Source organism: Natator depressus, chromosome 5 (genome assembly GCF_965152275.1).
Source record: "Natator depressus isolate rNatDep1 chromosome 5, rNatDep2.hap1, whole genome shotgun sequence".
In the NCBI taxonomy this organism is placed as follows: domain Eukaryota; kingdom Metazoa; phylum Chordata; order Testudines; family Cheloniidae; genus Natator; species Natator depressus.
Window position 1 is genome coordinate 11,645,205 of NC_134238.1, and position 23,408 is coordinate 11,668,612.

General features: G+C 40.8%; 1 protein-coding gene across 1 annotated transcript in view; it reads left to right on the forward strand.

The window, feature by feature from the left end:
- The window catches only part of SETBP1 (SET binding protein 1), a 315,053-nt gene that overhangs the window by 284,908 nt on the left and 6,737 nt on the right, over nucleotides 1–23,408 (forward strand). The window contains exon 4 of the mRNA XM_074952307.1: nucleotides 14,211–14,381. Within this exon, the coding sequence (XP_074808408.1) occupies nucleotides 14,211–14,381 (171 nt within the window). The remainder of the gene's footprint in view (nucleotides 1–14,210; nucleotides 14,382–23,408) is intronic.

The following is a 23,408-nucleotide window of genomic DNA, read 5'->3' on the forward strand; positions in this document are numbered from 1 at the left end:
CAGGCAGAAGGCGACTTCTTTCAAAACACAAAATTCTATTCAATGATGAAAAAGAACACTCAACTGTAGCTGTTGTGACTGGGAGTAGCAAGAGATGAATTCCTACTTCTTTCAGCCCAGGAAACATAGCATAAAGATCGAGTTGAGCCACTAGTGATGATAAAAAAGAAGTTGAGGTCAAATCTTCATTCATTCGTCGTATGATATTCCACTCTGTGTTCAAATTCTCTGTTCTGTCCTGAGCACATGGCAGCCCCTTGCTGGTAGTGCCTCACTCCACTCAACTGTCGGTGTTTTATAGGACAGGGATCTGTAAAAGCTACACAGAGGTTGAGTAGAATCTAGAAGTTGCTGTTGTAGATTTTTAAGAATCAAATCTGTGTACTTTTTCAGTTGCCTTAACAAACACTTCTTGTCCTCTTCACTTAAGGATTCAATATAAATGCCTTCATTAGTCAACTTCTGGACTGAAGTCTTTGCTTCTTCCAGTACCTTTTCAATGGATAGCTCTCTGATTGATCCAAATGTAGCTTCTATTGCTGGACAAAGATCTACCACTGTTGTAGCAGATGCCTGGGTGGCATTGTTGAATGACCCAAGTGGTTTCAACAGTAGACTTACAAGAGAGAGAATGGAAATAGTCTTCTCTGAAAATAGTAGCAAAAGTAATCCACCAGCCTCACTACTTAGATCCAGCCCTTCTTGGTAGAGACTTTCCAAAGCCAGTAATAACAGCTGGAGTAATTTTAAGACAACAGCCAAGGTTCGCTCATGAGAAAGCCAGAGGGTTTTCCCAGGTTGGACGAATTTGAACTTCAGTCCCAGTGTATCTTCTATATTTTCCAAGATATTCAGTCTTTTTGGACTCTTGCTGAAAAAAGAATATAATGAAGACATTAAATTTATAGCTTTTTTAATGTCTTTTGAAGAGTCTGCAGCTCGTACTAGCGCTAGTTGGAGTAAATGGCCTCTGCAGTGTGTATAGGAGAGATTAGGGTTACATTTTTCTCTGAGCAAAGCTTGTGCTCCACCATGTCTTCCAGAGAAGTTTGCAGCTCCATCAAATGCACAAGCAGCCATCTGTTCGGGGTCCCATTGACAGGCATTTAACTCTTCTAAGATGCGGGTTGTCACAGATGCAGCCAATCTGTCTTCTATAACTTGAACATCTAGAAATGCATCTACTGGCCTACCACTGACATCAAGATAACGTATACAATGACTTAATACTTGATGACCATTTGCATTGGTGCATTCATCCGCCATGTAAGCAAATTTTTTTGAACGTAGTGAGAGAGTTCTTCACTTTTTCAGCTGTTGAGTCTTTCATTGTTGCACCACATGCGTCTAGCCAGTCACTTGAGTTTCTTGCAGAAAGACAGTGAGCATTTGCTGGTCTTGTTCAGAACCAGTGTTCAACTTCAGGATGAACAAGTGACAATGCACTTAACATTGGGCTCCAGTTTGTAGTGTGTGTGGTATCTCTTGCTTAAATAGAAAGTATGATGCCACAGTCATGTTTGTTCGCATGAACTGTGTTGTGTCTCCAGCATTCTTAACAGCCTCATTAACACTCACCGGTGTTGTCCTTGGTCAGTGGAGACTCAGAGTTCAGAGCTGCTTTCACGTGAGTTTACCTCCCAGGTGGGGGGCAAGAAGGCACCTTGCTCGTTCCTCCAGCTGCTCACCGTTCGCTCTGGCCACTGTTGTTCGTTGTGCCACCGTTCACTCCATCGCTCTGTTGCCAACGGCCCTGCGCCGTCATCTTCTGCTGCCACCTACCACTGTGACCTCTGCGAGTTGGTCTCTTGAGGTTCCACCCAGGTCTCAGTGATTTCAGCTGAGCTCTCAGTGGGGGAACCTCACTGCTAGTGCAGACTGGGCTGTCTCTTCCACAGAAACACTGTCCCACAGCAGGTCTAAGCGCTTAGACCTGATTATCAGTGATTTCAGCTGTAGTGGTCACTTAACAGAACAAAAGCCTATCTATGGAGCCTAATCAGCTCTGTCCTTAGACAGTGGAGAGGGGCAGGTCAAATAGTACTTCTGACTCAGGCAGACCATCAAGCAAAACACCTGTCCCCACCCTCTCTCGTGATGCCCTCAATCAGCACAGGCTAAGTACAGTGCTACTGCCCTTTACTCATACAGTAAGAATAATAACATTTCATTACCCGCCTGCATTCAGGTGATTTGTAACCCAATCCCAGCCAAAATCTATCACTTGGGCAACACAGCTCTGTTTGCTGGATACCTAGGTAGATTAGGTGTGAATGTAAATACAATCTGGTCCTGAAGCCTTTCCCCCCAGCCCCCAGCTCATCACTGGCTGTCAGGGAGAGCTCATTTAGACTTTGCTTACAAATCATAATTTGAAATGATTAGGTTGGCCAACATCACCGAAATGAATGCACTGACATGGTCATAAAAGCAACAGCTGTATAAAGAAGCTAGTCTATGTTCATACTTTTCAAAGCTTTTATACTTTTTCAGATACACATATTTTATGATACACTTTATATGCTTTTAAAGTATGTATTAATGTTTCAATTTCAATTCAAATTTCAAAACAATCACTAAATTGGCAACACTGCATGTAACTAGTTCACAAAACTGGGCGGGGGGGAGTTGGGGAAATTCAGGCAGAGTAAACTCTCCCATTGGCTTAACTACTCCAGCCCCCACAAGCGGCAGAAAATATGTCGGCAGGAGAAGCTCTCCCACCGACATAGCACTGTCCACACCAGCGCTTAGGTCGGTGTAACTTATGTCACTCAGGGGGGTAATTTATTCATCCCAGTGAGTGGCATAAATTATGCCAACATAAGCTGTCGTGTAGACATAGCCTAAGTTCTTAGGGGCAGGCACTGTCTCTCACATTGTATGTATACAGTGGAACACCAGTATTGGTTGGAGTGTCTAGAGGTGACAAATGATTAATAATAATAATAATGAGGAAGAGTGATGGTCTCCTTTTGCAAAATTCCCACTCCCCTGGGACAAGTAAATTCTTTGGAAGGGAAAGTGAAATGTCATTAGTATTTCCATTAGCATGATGACTGATGAGAACAGGCAGGTGAGTAGATTTTGTGCCTGGCTGGTAATTTTTTGTAAGGCTGTGCTAAACACGTCAAAAAATGGTGTGTCAAGTGACTCCAGAACATTTAAAAAGCACAGGACATGTTTTTACCCTTGCAATGATGAGCCAGTCAAATGTATGAACATAAATACCAAATGATTCCCCAAGAATAATCAACAGTAGTAAATGTTTTTCGTCATTCAGTGATTCAGTGCTTTCATCAGTGGACGATGTTTTTTTGATGGGATTTTACTTTTTCTTTCATTTCTAAGAATTCATATCCCTAAATGAAAACAGACTTTGTTGAGGAGAAAAACATATTGTAGGGTGAAATTCATCTTAGTGCAGGGGCCCGGCTCAGGGCTTAAATTGGACTTCCAAGTGATGCATGGGGCTTGTGGAAACCCTGTGCACAATTTCACTCCCAGTGCCTTTTACCATTATTGACTGAACAACAAAGAGAGCAGATTAGGAAATTACTGATGGAAAAGTAAGTGTAGAGAGGAAACATTTAGTTTTGTAAGTTAAATAATCATGCTTGGCCATTTTGTCCACTTTACTTTGTCTTAGCTTTAGCCTGTGGACAAGCAGGTGCAGTGAAAGACACTTGAGGTGGTTTGTACTTGGGAATCCTGCATTTATGGCATTGATTCCCTCTCTTGCTCACGAGAACTGTGTATGCTTACAATTACAAAGACTTCCTATAAGTTGCTGTTTGTTTTTCTCAACAGCAGTTGTGAATACCAGTTGGTTATACTCTGCCTGTTATACGCATAAAATCACATTTTCTTCTTTATGATATCCAACAGGAAGCACTTGTGAATTAATGGAACAAAACTTTCTCTATTTTTTCCTTGGGGTATGGGGTCCACAGCATTCAACAAGAGCCATGAAAAACTTCACCTTTTTTCCCCACTTTATAATCCATATGACCTGATGCCCTGTACTGCAGCCACTTACTTTCCATTCAGAAAAGAGTCAACAGGTCACATTTCTGAAGTCATCAATGCTGCTTATTAATTGGTGGCAGGGACTATTCACTACAATGAGATGTTTCCTCACCACAAGAGGCTTTTGGCCTAGCAAATGAGAGATTAAAACCATGAATTGAACCCAGAGATTCCTGCATGCTAACAAAGAATGCTACCAGTATGATATCAATCCAGCCCAACAAGCTTCTTTAAAAGGGAAATCCAAAATAATTGAACTTAAAACCTAGGAGCAGATTTTGCAAACAGCAGAAACCTAGGGCCATGTGCAATTTGAAACCAAAATTACTGATGTATTTACAGAAAGCAATCATATCTCTTCTCAGCCTTCATTTTGCTAGGCTAAATCAGCCACACTCCTGTCTTCTCTCATAAGACAGTCTCTCCATTTCCCTGATCATCCATGTATCCTATCGCTGCACCTGTTCCAATCTGAATTTATCATCCTTGAACATGGGTAACCAGAATTGTACTGGTAAACTTTCTTTGCAGCATTCAATTTCTCTCGAATTACCCCCAAGCCAACACTTTCAAAGTGTCTGAAGTTAGGCACCTGAATCTAGATTTAGGCTGCGGTTCTGTGGGAGTCTTAAGCACTCAGCATCTCTGAAAATCAGGCATCCTATTTCGGTGCTTGGATGCAGATTAAAATGCCTAATTTAACAGGCATGCAGGTTTGAAAATCCCTGCTTTGTAACTCTCTGAAGTTCATAGTTTTTGTTCCCATCGTTCTGTGGCCTAATCAAACATTCAGTCAGCATGAGTATTTCAATAGGTTCTGCCATTTCTGACCCTTCCACTATTGATATTATCACCCTGTTGCCCCAACGAAACAAACAGAATTATCAGAAAAACTCTTGGTTATTCATAATTTTGTTTGTTTGGGGAGTGATATTCTCCTGCTACTTTTTGGCTATTTAAAGGGAACATATTTCTAAGTATCCTTAGTCTGACTGCTTGATGCAATAAAATATGCGTATTGTAATGGGTAAGGCAATTTATCCTGTGAAGAGCCTAAAGCATTCCAATGTAACCTGCGTGAACATGAAAGCGAGAGATGGGTCTGCACCAAACTTCTGGATCAGAGCACCCCCAAAATGTTAGGAAAGCTCAGATCTAGATGTGAAGGATTGTTTAAGGTGAAAGCATAACTGCAAATGCTGTTAATGGTTAGCATTCTTTTCAGTTTTCTTGTTCCATTCTTCCCATACCAGGCATCCTTTCACTTGATTCGTTCTGGTAGGCGATTTCCCTTATTCATTGTGCCTTCTCTTCCCAGTCTATCATTTATCTCCTATACCTAACTATCTGCCCCACTTTATTCCTCTCTGTACCATTCACCTCTTTATCTTGTTCTTCATCATTCAGATTTGTTCTTGTGTTTTGGTTCTTCTGAGGTCTCTCCTGACCTTGAAGTCTTTCAGTCTTTCCATTCTCCCTCTTACGCTTCTACTATTTACGTTAACAAAAGTCTTCAGCAGCAATTTTAATGAAAACCACTCTGAATAAAGTATTTCCTGCAGTATTTTCCATCAGGAGTTCACCAAGAGCAATGGTTTTTCACTGAGGTTTCCAAAAGAGGTACCATAGAAAAGACTATTAATCTGAGCAATGATTGAAATACAAATCAAATTCGTACAATAATTCCATACTGTCCAATGTTTTAGATGTTTCTAGAGCACAAATAGAAGAGAGCAGCAATCCAAGCACTATATATTATATTTAAGTGCTGACTAGTTATTAAAACTTTTGCCACTTTGTTTAATCTGCAATAACATTGCTGATCTTACCCAGTCATCTGTTTAAACATATTTTCATGTTAATAATGCAGTCAGTTACTGTGGTTTTCAGAAGAAAAGGTAAAAAAAAATCATATCTATCTATCTAGACTATGGGGAGAGAGACACACATACACACATCCCCGTGCATATTATTTTTCCTCTCTGGTGCTGATACGGTAAGCATTTTGTAATGATAAATCGGGATTAAACTGGGGTGAATGGACTCAGTTATTAAAACAAAGCCAACATGAGCCTTTCTGAAAATAAAAACTCCTTGGTTGCAGTCTAATAGGTTGCACTGTATACTGGGACTTCCTTCAATTGCAGAGATTTTTTTTAGCCATTCTATTTACTGGAGAGCTAGTCATAGCTCTTTGAGTGAACGGTGATGTGGGGCTTGGTTTATTGAAGCAAAATCATAGTGTAGGAAGGCACGGTGGTTCAGTGGCTAGAGTAGGGACCTTGGACTCAGTTTAAGTGGGTTCTGGTCTCATCTCTACCCTCATGTATCTTGGCTACTTAGATTTTCAGCTTTTGGGGACAAACACTGTCTCTCACTCTGTGTCTGTACAGTGCCTAGCACAGTGGGGCCACAGTCCTGGTCAAAACGTCTAGAAGCTATCATATAAATGAAAAATATCAATAATTGAAAGAACAGTAGTTAAGTCAATGTGACATATACAAATGTTTATTGATTTCCATTGGCCAGATGCCAAGGTTAACAATTTCAGGGTATTTTGGCAGGGTTGGCTTTGGATTTTTTTTTGCAGAAGTGCGGAGGGTTGGAGTACAAAGAGACATCACTTCTCGTGATTCACAGACAAGGTGGCCAATAAATTTTGCTGTCTTCTCTGAACTTTGAGGTCTTCATTACATTCCCTGATACTTTCCTTTCTATCCTTTTCTGCACTGGATGTATCGGAACATATGTCTGACTCCATCATTGCCTCAAGCCCAGCTCTTGAGCCTCATTCACCCTTAAATCACCAGCAGCTTGACACAACCTACTTCACTTGTCACCAGCTCACCAATGGGAGCTGTCTGTGCCCCATTTAATCTGTGAGAAATATGGATCCCTTCCAATCTCAACTATTGCCTCATGCATTCCTGTTTTCTCTGCCACACTTAAAAATGATCACCTCTATCTGGAAAAAAAAAAGAACAAAAATACCTGACTTGACCCTTCTTCGTTATTTGAGAACTAAGATCTCACCTTCATCCTGCCTTTCCTCAGCAGTGATCTGGAGAAAGAGGTCTTCACTCCCTTTTCCGACTACCTCTACCAACGTAGTCTCTTTCTGCACTAGACCATTTTACTGAGACTGTTTTGCTCAGATAATGATTTGTCCATGGCCACATATCCCTTTTTTCAACCTTCCTAGTAGCTTTTTATCACTGTCCTTCTTAAATCCCTTAAAGAAGAATCTTCAGTATGCACTTCTGGGTTGAATCCTCTTTTACATCTAAAATACAGTGGTTTTTTTTTTTTCATTTCTTCCTAAGATTTTCTTTTCCTCTTGTGTCTTCTGCTGTGAAGCTCTTCACTTCTATGCCTAGCTTTTCTTTTCTATATATTAAAGCTTCATTCTCTGGGATATTTCATTGCTAATTTCAAGCTTTGACTCATTTTTATACGTGCAACACCAGTTCTGCATTGCCCTTGACTCATCATGTCTCCGTACTGTCCATCTGTCTGGACTCTGTCAGCATCTAACTACAGTTTCCACTAAACTCATTGCTTCAAGATCCTGGTCAAAAGTCTCTTTAGTCCTGTCTCTGAATCCACTAACACACTCCTTAACCCTTAGTTCACATGGCCTTGAATCTTGGAGCTATCCTTCTTCTGAATTAGCCCTTTCTTCCCCTATTTCTCTTATCATTAATTCCATCCATCGCTATCCTGTGAATTTTACCAAAATCTGCTTTTACTTTGACCCTGCTTGTCTTGAAATCCTTGTTCATGCCTTAATCACATCCTGGCTGAACTATTTCAATGCTTTCTTTGTTGACCTTTCAAAACTTCAGGGAGTCCAGAATTTTGCAGCCAGACTATTCTTTTGCTCTTGGAATGGAGTTGCTCAAATACTACAGTGTTGGGCACTAGAAGAACTGGAATAAAATCATTTCCTCCATCAGCTTCAGTGGGTTCCTATTTGTCTTGAAGTTAATAATTGCACTTCTGGACTCTCAGCGCCCTACCTCCCAAACTTCATGTCTACCTGTCCCCAAGGTCGCTTCTTGTACTCCTCCATTCTAAGGACTCAGGTCAAAGAGATATCCCTTGTGTTTTCATGAAGGGAGTGTACTTAGATTGGGGGAAAGGATGGAGAGTGTAGGATCTGTCCCCCTTCTTCCCAGTGCTGTGTATGTCCCTCTGCAGGGTTGGAGCATCAAAAAGTAATCCAGTATTTAGTGTGGTATTTGTCTCCTTGAGTGCCTGATCCACAAAGGCTGCTACAGCACCCAGTTAGGGAATTTGGCCCTTTAGTTCAAGCTGTAGAAGTTCACCCTCTTAGATGTGGAGGATCCTGGGCAGTTCACAGTGGCGACCAAACTGATGGCTATTACAGGTTCTCACCCAGGGGGTATTCTTGCACGGACAGCTTGTACTTAACAACTAAATTGTTTTTATTTAATCATTGCGTATCACTAGAAACTGGTGTCAACTGCAACTCTCTGCAATCCAGGACCCCATCTCTCAAGTAAGAGGGTGACCTTCAGCCTCTGCTGACATATCCCCACATTGCTACATAACGAGCCGCTGTTCCACACAGTCCTCAGCCCTGCAGGATTGAGCACAGAGTGGGTGCTGGGGCTATTACTATGCTGTGTCGAGAAATGCGATTATCTTAGCATAGTGGCTTTGAGGGGGAGAAAAACTTGAATAAGATTTCTTGAACTCAGGCACAGAGACTCACCCAAGTAGACAGGAATGGCAAGATGCATTTAACCTCATTCATTTCAGCGGGGCTGACTCTGCGCAATCCATCAGTGTACAGATACATTAGAGGAACTCAACTATTTCCACATCTCATTTACATAATGGATGGGATGTGAAATGAGTCCTATGGAAAAGAAGCACCCTGGAGGCACTAAAGTTTATCACAATACGTAAGAGTTCTTTTAGATCATTGCATTAAATTTCCACTAACAAGATAAATTAATTGTCTGTATTACTGTACTAACCCAAAGCGGATAAAGTGTGTGCTTTCAGCAGAGGAAGGCAGCTGTTTGAGACAGCTTCGTGGTTATAGGAGGAGGCAGGAGAGATTAGTGTGTCTCCCAGTATTTGCATGCCATCATGCCAGTCCTCTCGCTGCCTCTTTAAGAAATCTGGCTCCTTTCTAATCTGATGTTGGACTTCAGCTTTATTAGTGAGGTGAGGGAGAATGAGTAAATCAACTGTATCAGACAAGCCTCAGGACATCTAGAAATTGATCATTCTGCAGAAATAAGCACTCTTGTGTTTATTAGCTGGGAGTTCATCACTATCGCTTCTCTTTATCCAATTCCTAAGAGATTTCAAAGCTATCATCATGGCATTAGCTCTTCTGAGTGCAGTACTGCAGATAAAGATCGGGAGATCTATCTAATGATGGCTTTCTCTCTCTCTCTTTCTCTCCCTCCCAAGTTTAGAGCTATTCTACTCTTTTTAAAAATGGAAGAAAATTGGTGAGGTGAAGTACAGTACAGTCTTGGTGTCTTAAAATTTCACCTCCACTGATGGCAGTGCAAGCCTTTAAAAAAAAAACAGGAATTCTGTGCTATTGAATGGGACTCATTGTATATAGTAGAAAATCCCCTGCAGAAGAGGCAGAATTTGAAGGCTCTAAGAGGAGAGGAAACAGGAGAGTAAAAGCCATGGAGCAGAACTATACATTAAAAGTACAGTTATTTTAAAATGATAATACATGTCAAATGGAAGCCATGGAAGTGAATTCCACAAGTTAGATAGGAAATAATATTACTTTAAGAAGAATAATTACTTTCCTTAACTACATTTATCACATGGTAATTCAGTTCCCTCTTCTGGAGCATGATTCAGTGCTAAGCTTTTGACTGATCTACGTAAAATCCACTTTAAAAAAAAAAGATTTACCAGATATTAGGCTTCTTCTGGTTCTTATTCAAAGTAAACAGTAATCAAAATGCAAATAATTTGATCCAGTTAATGTTGAGATGTGAATTACCATGCAAATGTACTGTATAACTAAACCATGTAAAGAGAGAGAAGAAAGCTCTCTTCCTATAAGAGCAGTGTGATGCATAAACAGATGAAGTACAGTAGTGAATTCTCACAATTCGGTGGGTTATGTGAAATATAATGTAATGATCCCTCAGAATAGAAAACTATTCCACAGCAGCAACTTCACAGCACTCTTCTATGTCTTAGCTGATGTCCTCTTTAGCGTGGCTTTAGCAATGGCACGGTTATTATTTATGATTTGTATTGCGCTAGCACCTAGAGGCTCCAATCAGGAGCTAAATACATATATAACAAAAAGATGGATGCTAACCTAAAGTGTTTGCAATGTAACTATAAAGATGAGAGAAAGTAGATGGCTGCAATATATAGAGAGAGCACAAGGTAACTATAAGGCAGGCATTGTCATTTAATATAGGTTAGTACAGCACCTAACACCGTGGGGCCCAACTTAGCTGTGGCCTTTAGGCACTACTGCAGTGTGAATGCTAAATGATATTAGTAATTTTAAATTAATGTATTAAGTACCAGCCAAAGCACATCCGCTGCTAGACAATGAATGACAAAGTCAAATTTGTACCAAAATATTAAGAGACACTATAAACTGTAAAGAGCTTTTAAAAAAGGACCAGTTTTACATCATGATTGTCTTCTTGCTTAATTGGGTTTTACACCAGTAATACTTTGACTTGAATAGAGCTATTTCCTGATGTACACTAGTAGAAATGAGAGGCGAATCATCCCTTTACTGTTCTAGGATGTTCATAATACCCCCTTAGAGATTAAAAACAACAATTTTTCTCTTCTGGATTTGTCCTGGTTTTTCCATTTGGCAAATATTGATTAATTTCCCCTCTGCTTTGGCCTGGTTTGCTTACTTGTTCATGTATTCGTTATTATATATAATGTCAGCAGGGCTCTGGGAATTGAAGGGTTGAATCTGACTCACTTACTTACTTCTGAATCAGGAGTAAATTTATTAATATCAACAGAGTAATGGCAGTGTAAATAAGATCAGACTCAGGACCAGGGTTTATAATACAACTTGAGCTCTCTCTCTTCCTGGATGTAAACAGAAGCAAAATACAAAATACTGTAGGATCACACAGAGAATGCATATTTTAAATGATGAGTTCTCATTGACAAAGCGGTGGATATTAAGTCAGGAAAAAATTTCCACTAGATTCTAAGGTACATGACAATTTGGGCTTCTTGTGTGTGGCCTTCCAAACAGCCTCAAGAAGAGGGAGTGACAGTAGGGTAGCCTGCGCCAACAACCTGGAAGACACAAGATTTGGGTTCTACTCTAAACCCTGCCATTGACTCACTATGTTGCCTGGGGTGAGTCATTGCACTGTTCTGTGCCTCAGTTTCCCTATCTGTAAAAACTGAGATTACAATGTCGACGCACTTTTGCAAAGCACTTTGAGATCTGTAGGGGAAGTTGGATGATTTTCACTCATATCTCAGTGTAAAGCCAAATCAGCAAATTAGGTCAGTGTAGTAGTTCAGTCTTAATTTTCACCTGGTAAATTAGACAAAACAAAGTGCATAAAACCTTACAAAGCAAAAACAAAAAAAACATACCAGTGACCCCCTTGTGCACTTGTGACAAGCTGCAACTGGAGGGGATAGTCTTTAAAGTAATTCATTAAATGTGTAATTCTTCCTTGGGATGAGGATTTCCTCAATGATTTGTATGACCTCGCTAAACCCACCGAGGTGGTAATTGAGCAGCAACTTCTTCTTCAGAAGAAACAGAATAAAAATATTGAAAATATTGACTCACCCTGAAGGCAGTAAGCAGCACTTTGGTCTTTGACCTTTAAGCGTCCTAGGGTAGTCAATAACCCGGCTGTCAGATGCTGTGCTTGCCACTGATCTTGATTTGGGAGTAGTTTAACCTTGAACCAAGATCCAAGTAACCACGGCAACAGGAAGTAGGCCTCTACATTCAAGGAGTGGGAATCCATAAATCAAGGTCCCTAATGCAAACACTGTGTGCAGGTAGAGATTTGAGAGGATAAGTGGTTTGGGAGGGATTACCTTTGCAAAATGAATGGCTGTCCCTTGATATGCTGGAGCACAGTTTCACAGGCTTTTTTCTTTTTTTTTTTTTAATCAATAGAGGTCAACAGGTTACAGCTGCGTGTTTTCATACAGCTTTTTATACAGGCCCCTTCAGTTTAATTATAACCAGATGTTGGCTTCATGAGGTTGTTAGCAGTATTATATACCCTGTGTATGTACACACACACACACATAACAATTTATCTATAGACTCACATACAGAGAGAGACAACCTTAATTCTGGCATTTCCTAACTTTTGAGTGCACAGCTTTGCAAACTTAATGTTTGTTTAATGTCGTTTTTGTATGTGATATACATGTTACATAGACATGCAAAAAAGACATTAAACAAACGTCAAGTTTGCAAAGCTGTGCACTCAAAAGTTAGGAAATGCCAGAATTAAGGTTGTCTGTGCAACCTTAATTCAGCCCCCTGGTGTGTATGCATTATGGTGTGGTGTGTAATTACATGATCACATACTGTTTTTTCCATAGGACCCCTGCCTCATTCAGTGCACAGGATGGACAGTGCTCATTTAATGAGAAGCTAGTCAACATTTTGTTTTCCCCTTGTTGTTACTTATTTACTGCACGTTATTCAAACCCTCCTTCTTATTTACTCCACATTATTCAGGGCCATCTCATGGGCTTTTCTTTGGTGCCCATCGCTATAGATTCAGAGTGCCTCAAACATTAATGATTTTGTTTTCAGCACACACCTGGGAGGTGAGAAGGTGCTATTATCCCCATTGTACACAGGCACAGAGAAATTAAGGGAAAAAGTGCCCAATTTGAGACACTTGGAAGTGATTTTTCAGAGTACTTCGCATTATATAGCACTCTATGTTTAAAGCACAGCTCCCATTGACCTCTGATGCAGCTGAGAGTGCTCATCATTTCTCCAAATCGGATGCCAGGGTCTCAGGTCAGGCACCTAGAAAATGAAGAATACCCACATAATTAGTGGACACTTATGAAAAGTTTAGTTCAAGTGACTTCCCTAGCATCATATAAGAATGCTGACAGAGGCCAGGGATAGACTCCAGTTCTCCAGGGTAGCATTCAACTGCCTTGACCATGAAACCCTCCTTTCTATTCCTGCTATTCCTGCCTCATTCAATACATTCCTTCTAACTTCTGCACCAGATGACGCCAGGAGCCCTACAGACAACTCTGTCTTTCACTACACAGCCCTGATCGACCCCCAGAGGACGGAATGAGGGGGGGCCCTGTGAAAAAAAAATCCATCCCAACGAATTAAAGTTTGACATAGTCATAAGCTATTGAAAGATGGGTCTTTCCAGTAAGAAGGGTAGGGCAACCTTAATAATAGGTGTGGCTACCAGCCCCACCTATAATACACACCCACTGTCTCCAGAAAGTTTTACATCTTTGGAACATTGGTATCATTCTAATTTGTTTCCTGTTTGTATAATATCCTGTCTCAAGATTTGTTGGCAGAATTTTGGACATCAAAGCTCATAATTTCCTTGACATACCCTCAGCTCTGTGACCGCTCTCAGACAAAATAACCCAATGAGTCAATTGTGGATTCTCCATCATGGACAATTTTTAAATCCAGATTAGATGTTTTTTCTAAAAGATCTGTTCTAGGATTTATTTTGGGGAAGTTTTGAAGGTCAAACTAGATATCACAATGGTCTCTTCAGGCCTTGGGATCTATAAATAAGTGATTATAACAGAGAAGTTTATAAGTGAATGCAGTGGACACAGTACGTAGGGGAACTGATAAATGGAAAATGCCACTGAATAGCGATGTGGTCATGCCTGTGTTTGTATATATTTGTTTTGTGCAAAAAATAGACTTCTGGGATTATTCTGTTAGCTGAGCATTGTTTATAGAGAACTGTGATGGTACATCCTGAGGCAAAATTATTAAAAACAAATAAAAATCATGATCCTTGCTGAGATCAAAACCATATTACACACACTAGTAGGGGAGTATGGAAATATACTGGGACACTAAGACAGCAACAGTTCATCCTGTCTATTAGATACCTATCACAGCACTCCTCTATACTTCATATTTATTCATCCAAATATTTCTTTTTCTTTACAATCCCCAGGAATAACAAGTCCCCACTTAAAAGCAGACCAGACTTCACTTCATAGTAGAATAGAAAGTTCTGCCTGTAACATGATGACCAGAAGGAAACCAGCAGCTATTGAAAATGTTGCAATGCCACCAACGCCAGTGTTATCGCTCCTGCCTTCCTCCTCAGCAACATCTGATGCAGGTAACTGTGTCTTCCCTCTGTCCCTTCTGTCTGTTTTTCTATCCATTCATTACCAGAGTCCAATTAGCTGAACAATTTGTGCATGTGCGACTATTACTGACTTCAGCAGCACTTGCTTGTGTGTGTAATCGATTGGGATAATCAGACCCTGTTTTTTCTAACATTTTCTTATCACTGTGGTATCCGAGCTCTTTAGAGCTATATTAATCAAAGGATACCAGCACCATTGTACTAATGAGATAAGTAGTGCCATCGTTTGTGGTTAGAGCAATGGATTAGAAGTCAGGATTCTTGGATTCTATTCCCAGCCCTGGCATTCATTGCTTGCTAGCTAGCAGTTTTCATCTAATGTTCCCACCATACCAAATGCACAATGAATATCTAAGAAGCAGCTGAGGTAGCCTTTTGTATATATAAGCCACTGGTGAATGTGTGTCACAAGCACTCATCTGTGCCAGTCCATAGAGGACATGAGTTGTTACAGCCTATAGCTAAATAGCCTTAGCTCTGGAGTGCCCTGGTTGAGTCTCTTGTGTGTTGGCCAAGATGGCAGCCATCACATCTACTCAGGTTATTTTAGTGTGATTTCATATATTGTACCTGGTGCAATGGACAGGGCCTTAAAAGTAAATGGGAAAAAATAAGTAATTAAGAATAGCATTGAGTATATTCCTCTCTCTGAAACTGTTTTCCAGTCTACCCATGTTCTGTGCTGCTGTTCCAAATGAGATCATTCCTGGTGATGATTTCCTTTGATTAGAAATGTAGCTATCATTTGCGATCATCTTTGTTAATCTGGGAAGCTTGGGTAAAAATATAGGTCTTGCATTGTGACTTGAATGTGACAAGACTAGGGGCTTTGTCTACACTTAAAATGCTGCAATTGTGCCATTGTGACACTTTAGTGTAGACATTACCTATGCCGACAGGAGGGATTCTCCGATCAGCGTAGGTAATCCACCTCCCTGAGAGGCTGATTCTTCCATCGACCTAGCACTGTCTACACAGGGATGTGGGTCAACTTTACGCTGCTATGCGGTATGGATTTTTCACACCCCTGACCAACTTAATTAGACCAACCTAATTTTCTAGTTTAGACCAGGCCTTAGGCTAACCCCAGTCTCCAGTAATAGGGAATCCACAGTGCACAGCCCTTCACTGAGATCTTCCTATACCTCGGGAGTTTCTTAACCTTGATATTCCTCAATTTCCCCATTTGCAAAATGGGTATAATAAACGGTTACCATTGTCGCAGAGTTTTGCAAGAATTGGTTATTTAATTGACCTATGTGAAGCACCATTAAAGAGCAAAAGTACTTTGCTTCTAAACGAATCCCTTCATCTTGGATAAATAATGAAAACAAGGGCTCCATGCATAAAGTGGTTTCTGTAAAGATAACCTTTTTGTATAAAATATTCAGGAGTCTCTGTTTATATGCAGGAAAGTATTAAAGAGCTGAGCTAAGGGCAGATTTTTTTTTAATGCAGGAGAATGAAAGCACACAAATATTTTATGATCAGTTGCAAGATGAAAGTGTACGCTTGTCTGCATAGTTCACTCGTTCCATTGTCAGAAGTCTAATTAAATTGTTGGTTTATCTGTAGCCCAGATGTTGAAATAATTTAGTGAAAACCAAAAGAAACTGTGTTAATGGGAAAACAGGACAGTACTGTGGATTTCCTGTAATTAATGGGGAGCTCTTTGAAAACTTCTTGATTCAAACCAAGTCTACAAACTGAGCCCAGCTGTTGAGCAAACACTGTTCTCTGTACTATGCTGTTGTAAATGGCCTCAGGCAACTCCAAAGGGATCTGTAATGACAGTCATTAAGAATAATCTTTAGTGCTACAGACAGACCAAAGCTGTCCGGAATAAAGTTAGGGAGTTAGTGGTGAACTCCCCAACAGTATGATGAACCTGTGCTCACCTCTTCATGTAACACAGTGATTCATACAGCTTTAAACCAGCACTGGAAATGTCTAGCTTAAGCAAAGCTTCCCCCCTTTGCCTCAGAAGCTATTTCCTGTGTCATATCAATACTCTGTGGCTTCCTCGCATGGCCTGTAACCATTTCAATTTGTCTCTATTTGCGAGACAGAACGACATTGCATCTGTGCAGATGAAGAGAGAAGAGAAATAAACTCCAGCCCTTTCCAAATAGTTTCTTGTTTCCTTGCAAGTCATAAAAATGTCTTTTTAAGGATTCGATTGATTTTGTTGTTGTTGTTTTTAATTATTGTGACTCAGGGGGAGGCAGGTTTGTTTGTATCTGGAGGGTGGGATAATAATGGAGTAGGTGTGTAAGGTCTCAGTTGGAAAGAGGACCCATTGAGACGGGTGTGACATTGGTCTGAGACTTTATGGTGTGTTTTCACAGGCTGCCCCTGAACCAGGGTACTTGTACAGGGCACAGGAGCATTTGTGAAGAGCTAGTCTATGTTAGCCATGGGGAAACCTCACACAGTTGGCGTCAGATAGACGTCCAGAACTGCAGGTCCTTATCTGAATTAATATCCATACCTTGGGATGACGGAACCCTCAATGGGCTCTGACTCTTTCCCTGTGGCTCTTCATTATCTTTGAAGTAAAAGCTCTTTCTCCTGTCTAGTAGCTCCTCTGAGTGGAGTGAAGGGAAGGTGCACCTAACATCTCTTCTTTGAGACTGATGCCTAAGACCATCCTTCTGTCCCTCTCCCACAGCTCCTCTTCACAGTGTGGGAAGTTCAGTATTTGTTCTCTTCCATTTCTTGCCTCCAGCTATTGGGGCAGCTCCTTTCGTGGGACAGTCAGAAGACATCCTATTCCTACCAGCAGCCTCACTGGTGCTGTAATCAAACTCCCTGCATTCTGGGTTGCATTCTGTAGGCCCATCTGACATCACATCGCCTTTGAGAAGTAGTGGCATGATTGCCCAGAGTGGGCCTTTCAGAACAATCCAGGAAAGAGGAAGGTATATAGGGAGGCTGGCAGGGCTGGTTGGGAGAGTCATAAGGCTAGTAGGATGGACCATGAGATGAGGTAAATAGGGTGGGTCTTTAACAAAAAGTGTAAAGGCTTTAAAAAAGTTCAGCGCATAGGATGGTGGTTGAGGTTGGCCTGTTTTGAATCTGTTCTGGTTCACCTAGCTGTAGCCTCTAGGCTCTAGCCAGATTGTTCCAAATAGACACAAGCCCTCATTAGGGGCAATGCAGAGCCATACCGCCAGTCCCTCAAGCAGCACAATGTTTCCCCTTGCTCCCTGCTACACATAGGCAATGGTCCTGCTTCACCATCCCTTTGGATGGACCCGCCTGCTCCAAAGGCCAGCACTCAATTGGAGTAGGACTATTGCCTCATCCCTTTTGCGGTACTGAAAGAGAACACTCCTCTAGTTACAAGCGGCCTAAAGGTGAAGGATAAAGCAAATACAGGAAAAAAGATGCAAAAGAACTACTGAATCCAAATAAATATTCTTACCGCCCTGGAACTGGGTTCTGATCTATGTGAATCAAATTGCAAAGATAAGCTCTTACGTAGATTGTCAGCTCTTTGGGGCATGGACTGTTGTTTTGTTCTCTGTTTATACAGCACCTGGTACTTTGAGGTTCTGGACCATGAGTGGGCCTCCTAGGCACTACAGTAATACAAATAACAAATGATAATAAATATAAAGATTAACTCTTATTATGCTTAACCATGGTACAACATGCCAAGTAGGAATATAAGAGTACATTGTACATCACAGTTCGCTCACTAAGAGCTTCCAGATGACTTAATAACACATAATGGTCCTGAGTCCATAAGTGGCTCCCTTTGACAATTCTCTTTGATATATCAGCACAGGCACACCTCATTAAATCCTATGTGCAATCAAATGGCCCTGACGCTCCCCAACAATCTGGCTCATAGTGAATAGAGACTACAGCTAGGTGAACCAGTACAGATTCAGTACAAGCCAACCATCCTATGCGCTGAACCTTTTTAAAGCTTTTAAAAGTTTTGTTAAAGACCCACCCTATTTACCTCATAGGCCTGGTATATTCAAGAGATACATACTTATAATTGATAAAATATCACAACACACCTCATAGACAAATAAACTTTACGATCAGAAGGCACCATCATGCTCCTCTTGTCTGACCTCCTGCACAAAGTGTTTTATTAGGAATAACAGCTCAGAAGCTCCAAGAGTAGAAGGGCAAAAACATCCATGTTAACATCTGACTGGCTTCCTGAGGATAGCCCTGAAATAGTGAAAGAGTCCAGTACTCTAACAGGCATGCCTAACACTTGGAAGTGAGAGAAAATGGTAGAATCCAACAGAAGGTGGCTGTCAACTTGCCAACTTAACAGTCCATTCCAAGGTCCAACCGCCCGGGAGTTAATTGTACATGAGGAAGAAGAGAAGGTATATAAACAAAACCAAGGAAGACACTAGATCTAAGCTTCTGGAGTATATCCAAAATGCTGCTGATAAGAGTTAATAGCCATATCACATGCCAACCCACTCATTAAGGGAAAAAAGTCCACCTCAGTGGCAGAATGGCCCACTTCAAAAGTAACTGTTTTGAGAAAAATATGTGGGGGATGATCAGAAAGTCACTGTGGCGCAGCAACAGCTGTTATCAGCAGATAGCTGATAAGAAGCATTATAATCCTCAGAGAGCTTTGGTTGCTTTGGTTTATTTTCATTTGATTTGGGTGGGGGGAGAGGGGAATTCAAACTGGAAGAGGTGCAGAGAAGGGCTACTGGGATGATCCAAGGAATGGAAAACCTACCTTATGAGAGGAGACTCAAAGAGCTTGGCACGTTTACCCTAACCAAAAGAAGGCTGCGGGGAGGTATGATTGCTCTCTGTAAATACATCAGAGAGATAAATACTAAAGAGGGAGAGGAGTTATTTAAGTTACACGCCAGTGTGGACACAAGAACAAATGGCTATAAACTGGCCATCAACAAGTTTAGGCTCGAAATTAGACAAAGGTTTCTAACCATCAGAGGAGTGAAGTTCTGGAACAGTCTTCCAAGGGGAGCAGTGGGGGCAAAAATACCTAACTGGCTTCAAGTCTGAGCTTGTTAAGTTTATGGAGGGGATGGCATGATGGGACTGCCTACGATGGCATGTGGCCCATCGGCAGCGGCCAGAAACAAAAATTCCCAACTGCTGGAAACGGGATACTAGATGGGGAGGGCTCTGAGTTGGTACAGAGAATTCTTTCCCAGGTATCTGCCTGGTGGGTCTTGCCCACATGCTCAGGGTCTAACTGATCGCCATATTTGGGATCGGGAAGGAATTTTCCCCCAAGTCAGATTGGCTGAGACCCTGGGTTTTTTTCACCTTCCTCTGCAGCATGGGTCGCTTGCAGGTTTAAACTAGGGTAAATGGTGAATTATCTGTAACATGAAGACTTTAAACCATGATTTGAGGACTTCAGTAACTCAACCAGAGGTCTATTTCAGGAGTGGGTGAGGTTCTGTGGCGTGCAATGTGCAGGAGGTCAGACTTGGATGATCACGATCTGACCTTAATGTCGATGAGTCTATGAAAAGGAAGGGAAGAGAGTGTGGCCAACTCTTTGCAATTTTGTCTCAAATTTCCCAAAATCTGGTGTATGTTTTTAAATCCACACCTTCTGTGGTTACTTGCTTTCATGAAAATCTCAGCTTTTTCTTTTCTTTTTTAAGTTTAAGTTTCTACTCTCATGGTTGCAGAGAAATGCTTGAAAATGTGACCGGAGTGCATCCAGAAAACAATTCTCTTTTTAAAAAGCAAATAAAAAGAACCCCTTTTTTTTTTTAAAGATTTTAAAGCCAATCTCATGAGTTTTAAATGCTTGGGGTTGGCAATACTGGAAGATGTAACGATAGCCACTGGAGTCAGTTGACATTGACTCTTGCCATGTGACAGGGATGTGACCATGTCCCAGACCATGTGATCAGGCCAGGAAATAAAACCAGTCTCTTACCAGCACTCAACCCGAGAACACCTAATCTCCACTTTTTAGGGGTGACCAAAATATTAGCAGGGAATTTAGTGCAACTAATTGGATTTTTCCCTAGCAGTTTGGATATTTCATTTCCAGCCTTTCTGTATTTGTTACCAAAATGACTGCATTCCTTTTTTCTTTGTCCTCTGTGAGTCACAAACTGTGAGTGATTTTTTTTTTTTTGGGGGGGGGGGGGACAGCGGGCTACATATGGAAAATATATTTTGTTTTGTAATTAATGAAAACCAGACTTTGGGAAGTTGGCCATCCAGGTCTTTATTTATATGAGAGCATATGTCTGTGTTTTGTTTATGACTCACTCCTACTTCTTGCATTGTAACTTGGGTTTGTTTCTGCAAGCTCTTTGTGGAATCCAAGCAACCTGGTGCTGTAAGAGCCAATAATTTATGTTCTCCAAAGGGGAAAGACAGTGAATGAGTTTTCTACTCTGAAATTGGTGTATCCCAGAGCAAGCAAGTAGTGTTTTCTTTCACTTGACTGTTCCTGGTTATCTACAGAAAATGTTAAAATAGAACTTTATTTTAAACTACCGCTATAAGGATTGGGCTGTTATCCACGAAGGGAGTGATAACCCCCAAGTGAACCTTTCTATAAATCTTGGCTGCTTTTGAAACTTCCAGGATTTGAGACCCAAGCGACTGCTTGACAGTCAGGTGTAAATTAAGTTTGCAAGTAGACATGGACCGAGGTTAATTTAGTGGGATATATTTTATTCTTTACTACAAAATTCTGAATTCTCTCATTTCTTTTCTGTTAGTAAAGAACAGATAGGTTAGGAGTAAAAGGAAATCCACATTATTTCAGTAGTTTAATCAATACATTCTGTTTCATTCACAAAGGGATAGTCACTTACTCGTAAGCTGTGAGCAAGTTATGAACTGTGAACCAGAGCCCCCATCCAGTGAAGAACAATTAGACAATTTAAGAAAGACATCAAAGGTCTAGCGTCTTAAGCAAAGGACTGGGAGCCAGGAACTGCTGAGTTCTGTTCCCAGCTCGGACAGTGACTCACTGTGTGATCTTGGGCAAGTGACTTAACTACAGTCTTAGATTCTGATCTAAGCTACAGTGGTCTGAATTAAGGGCTTGAGCCGAAGTCAATGGGAATTTTTCCATTAACTTCAATAAACCTTGGATCAGGCCCTAACAACTTTGCAGTCAATGGAGATAAGTCGTCATAAAACCAGAGTTAGAGAGATCAGAACCAGACTCTGTGGGTCTCAACTTCCCCATGTGCAAGACTGAGTTAATAATACTTATCTAGTTCACCAAGATGTCATTTGGACTAATTGGTTCATGTTTGCACAGACCTTTAAAAAACAGAAAGTGCCACTACATAAATTCTGGTGTTATATGCGTCCCATGCAATCCTACTGATGCCAAGAATCCCATTCAAGTGAACTCAGAATTTAGCCCTAAGATTGTTAGCACTATTATTACTACATTTTAAAGTATACAAGCAACATTTTTCTGATTTTGAAATTAGCATTATTTGTGCCAGGTTTTTTTTTTTTTAAATGCTTAATTTTGTAAGGGCAAAATTCTGTATAACCCAATGGAAATTCAATATTAAAACAATATCTTCCATCATAGGTACTTACTTGGTCCCCTTTTACTGTAATCTTTGGGCGCCTCACAATCTTTTAAATCTATGTATCCTCACAACACCCTGGTTAGGTGGGGAAGTTCTTTTACCCCCATTATGCTAGATATGGGCCTCGTGGGATTTTCAAAACACCTAGGCATTCATTGATTTTAATGAGAGTTAGGTACCTAGGTGCCTGTGAAAATCCTATTAGTCACCTATGTGCATCTTCAGTTGTCTAAAACCTTTAGAAAGTTGGCCCAAAGTGACTTGTCCAAGGTCTTAGGCACAGGAGAGACTTGTGCCTGAGTCTCTAGAGTGCTAATCTAGAATCCTAACCACTGGATCATCTTTACTTTCATTATAGGTTCTCAGTCTGTCTTAGAAAAACAAATAGAGTAAGGGAATTGAATGACAGTCTTGCACCTGAGTACTGATATTAGAAATTCTGGTAAGTTTTAGGGGTTTTTTTGCAATGAATAAATTTTGCATATGCACATTCACTCTTTGGTCTTCCCAGAAAACTAGTGCTGAAGCATTTTGAGAAAAGGTGTTTTAATGAGGTGTTTTGGATGCTTCTCTGATTGTACTTACTCTGAGTTTCTCTCATCCACAGATATTACAGAATGTAACTTACAAAAAATCTACCGTGATTCGCATTAAAGAGACAGTATTTACTCTCTGTTACTGCTCTGGTATCTGAGAAATTAGTTATATTCTCTCTAAGTGTAGGCATTTACAGTCCTATCTCTGATATTGCAATGTGGCAACTGTTGTTTACTGGATTTTTCCAGTGTGACTGTAGTGTAGAGGGCTATCAATTTTATGACTGATTAGTTCAGGTGGTGATATTAAGGAGCACAAGCTGTATTAGTGAGTCTGGGAGCCAAAGAGAACCACAGAGTCTATGTCCACTGGCTTCAGTAACGAGTCTCCTTTATAGTCATTACAACTGATTCCTGTCACTTCTCAACTGCAGTGGATACTGCAGTGACCATTAAAGGGCAGGGTGAAGCCATCAAGTGTGCAGATTTTGTGATGTATGCCAAATTGGTGACCAGTCCTACCAAGGTTGACAGCTAGCATAGTAAATCAGTGTGGCATCTCTTCACTACCATGCCCTCCAACCCCACGGGAAGGCATCAGAGCAGAGACAGAGAGCAGGCCTCTTCGTGGCAGTCCCATACAGCAGTGGGGTTAAATCAAGCCCATTGTAAAACATGTTGTAGTGAAGTCTTTATTGCTTTGGAGTTTCACAAGTCATTAGGCAAAAGGAATGAAAAGCAGGTTGGCAACTACAGGTTGCTCCAGAGAGGACATGAAGATGGATAGATCTTTGAGGATTGTTATGTAGTCGGGGTCCTAAAGTCTTTTATCTAAACTGGCAATAAAGATTATAACAATTGTTCTTCCATGGCTAATTCCGCCACTATAAGAAATAATCTTGTCTTCT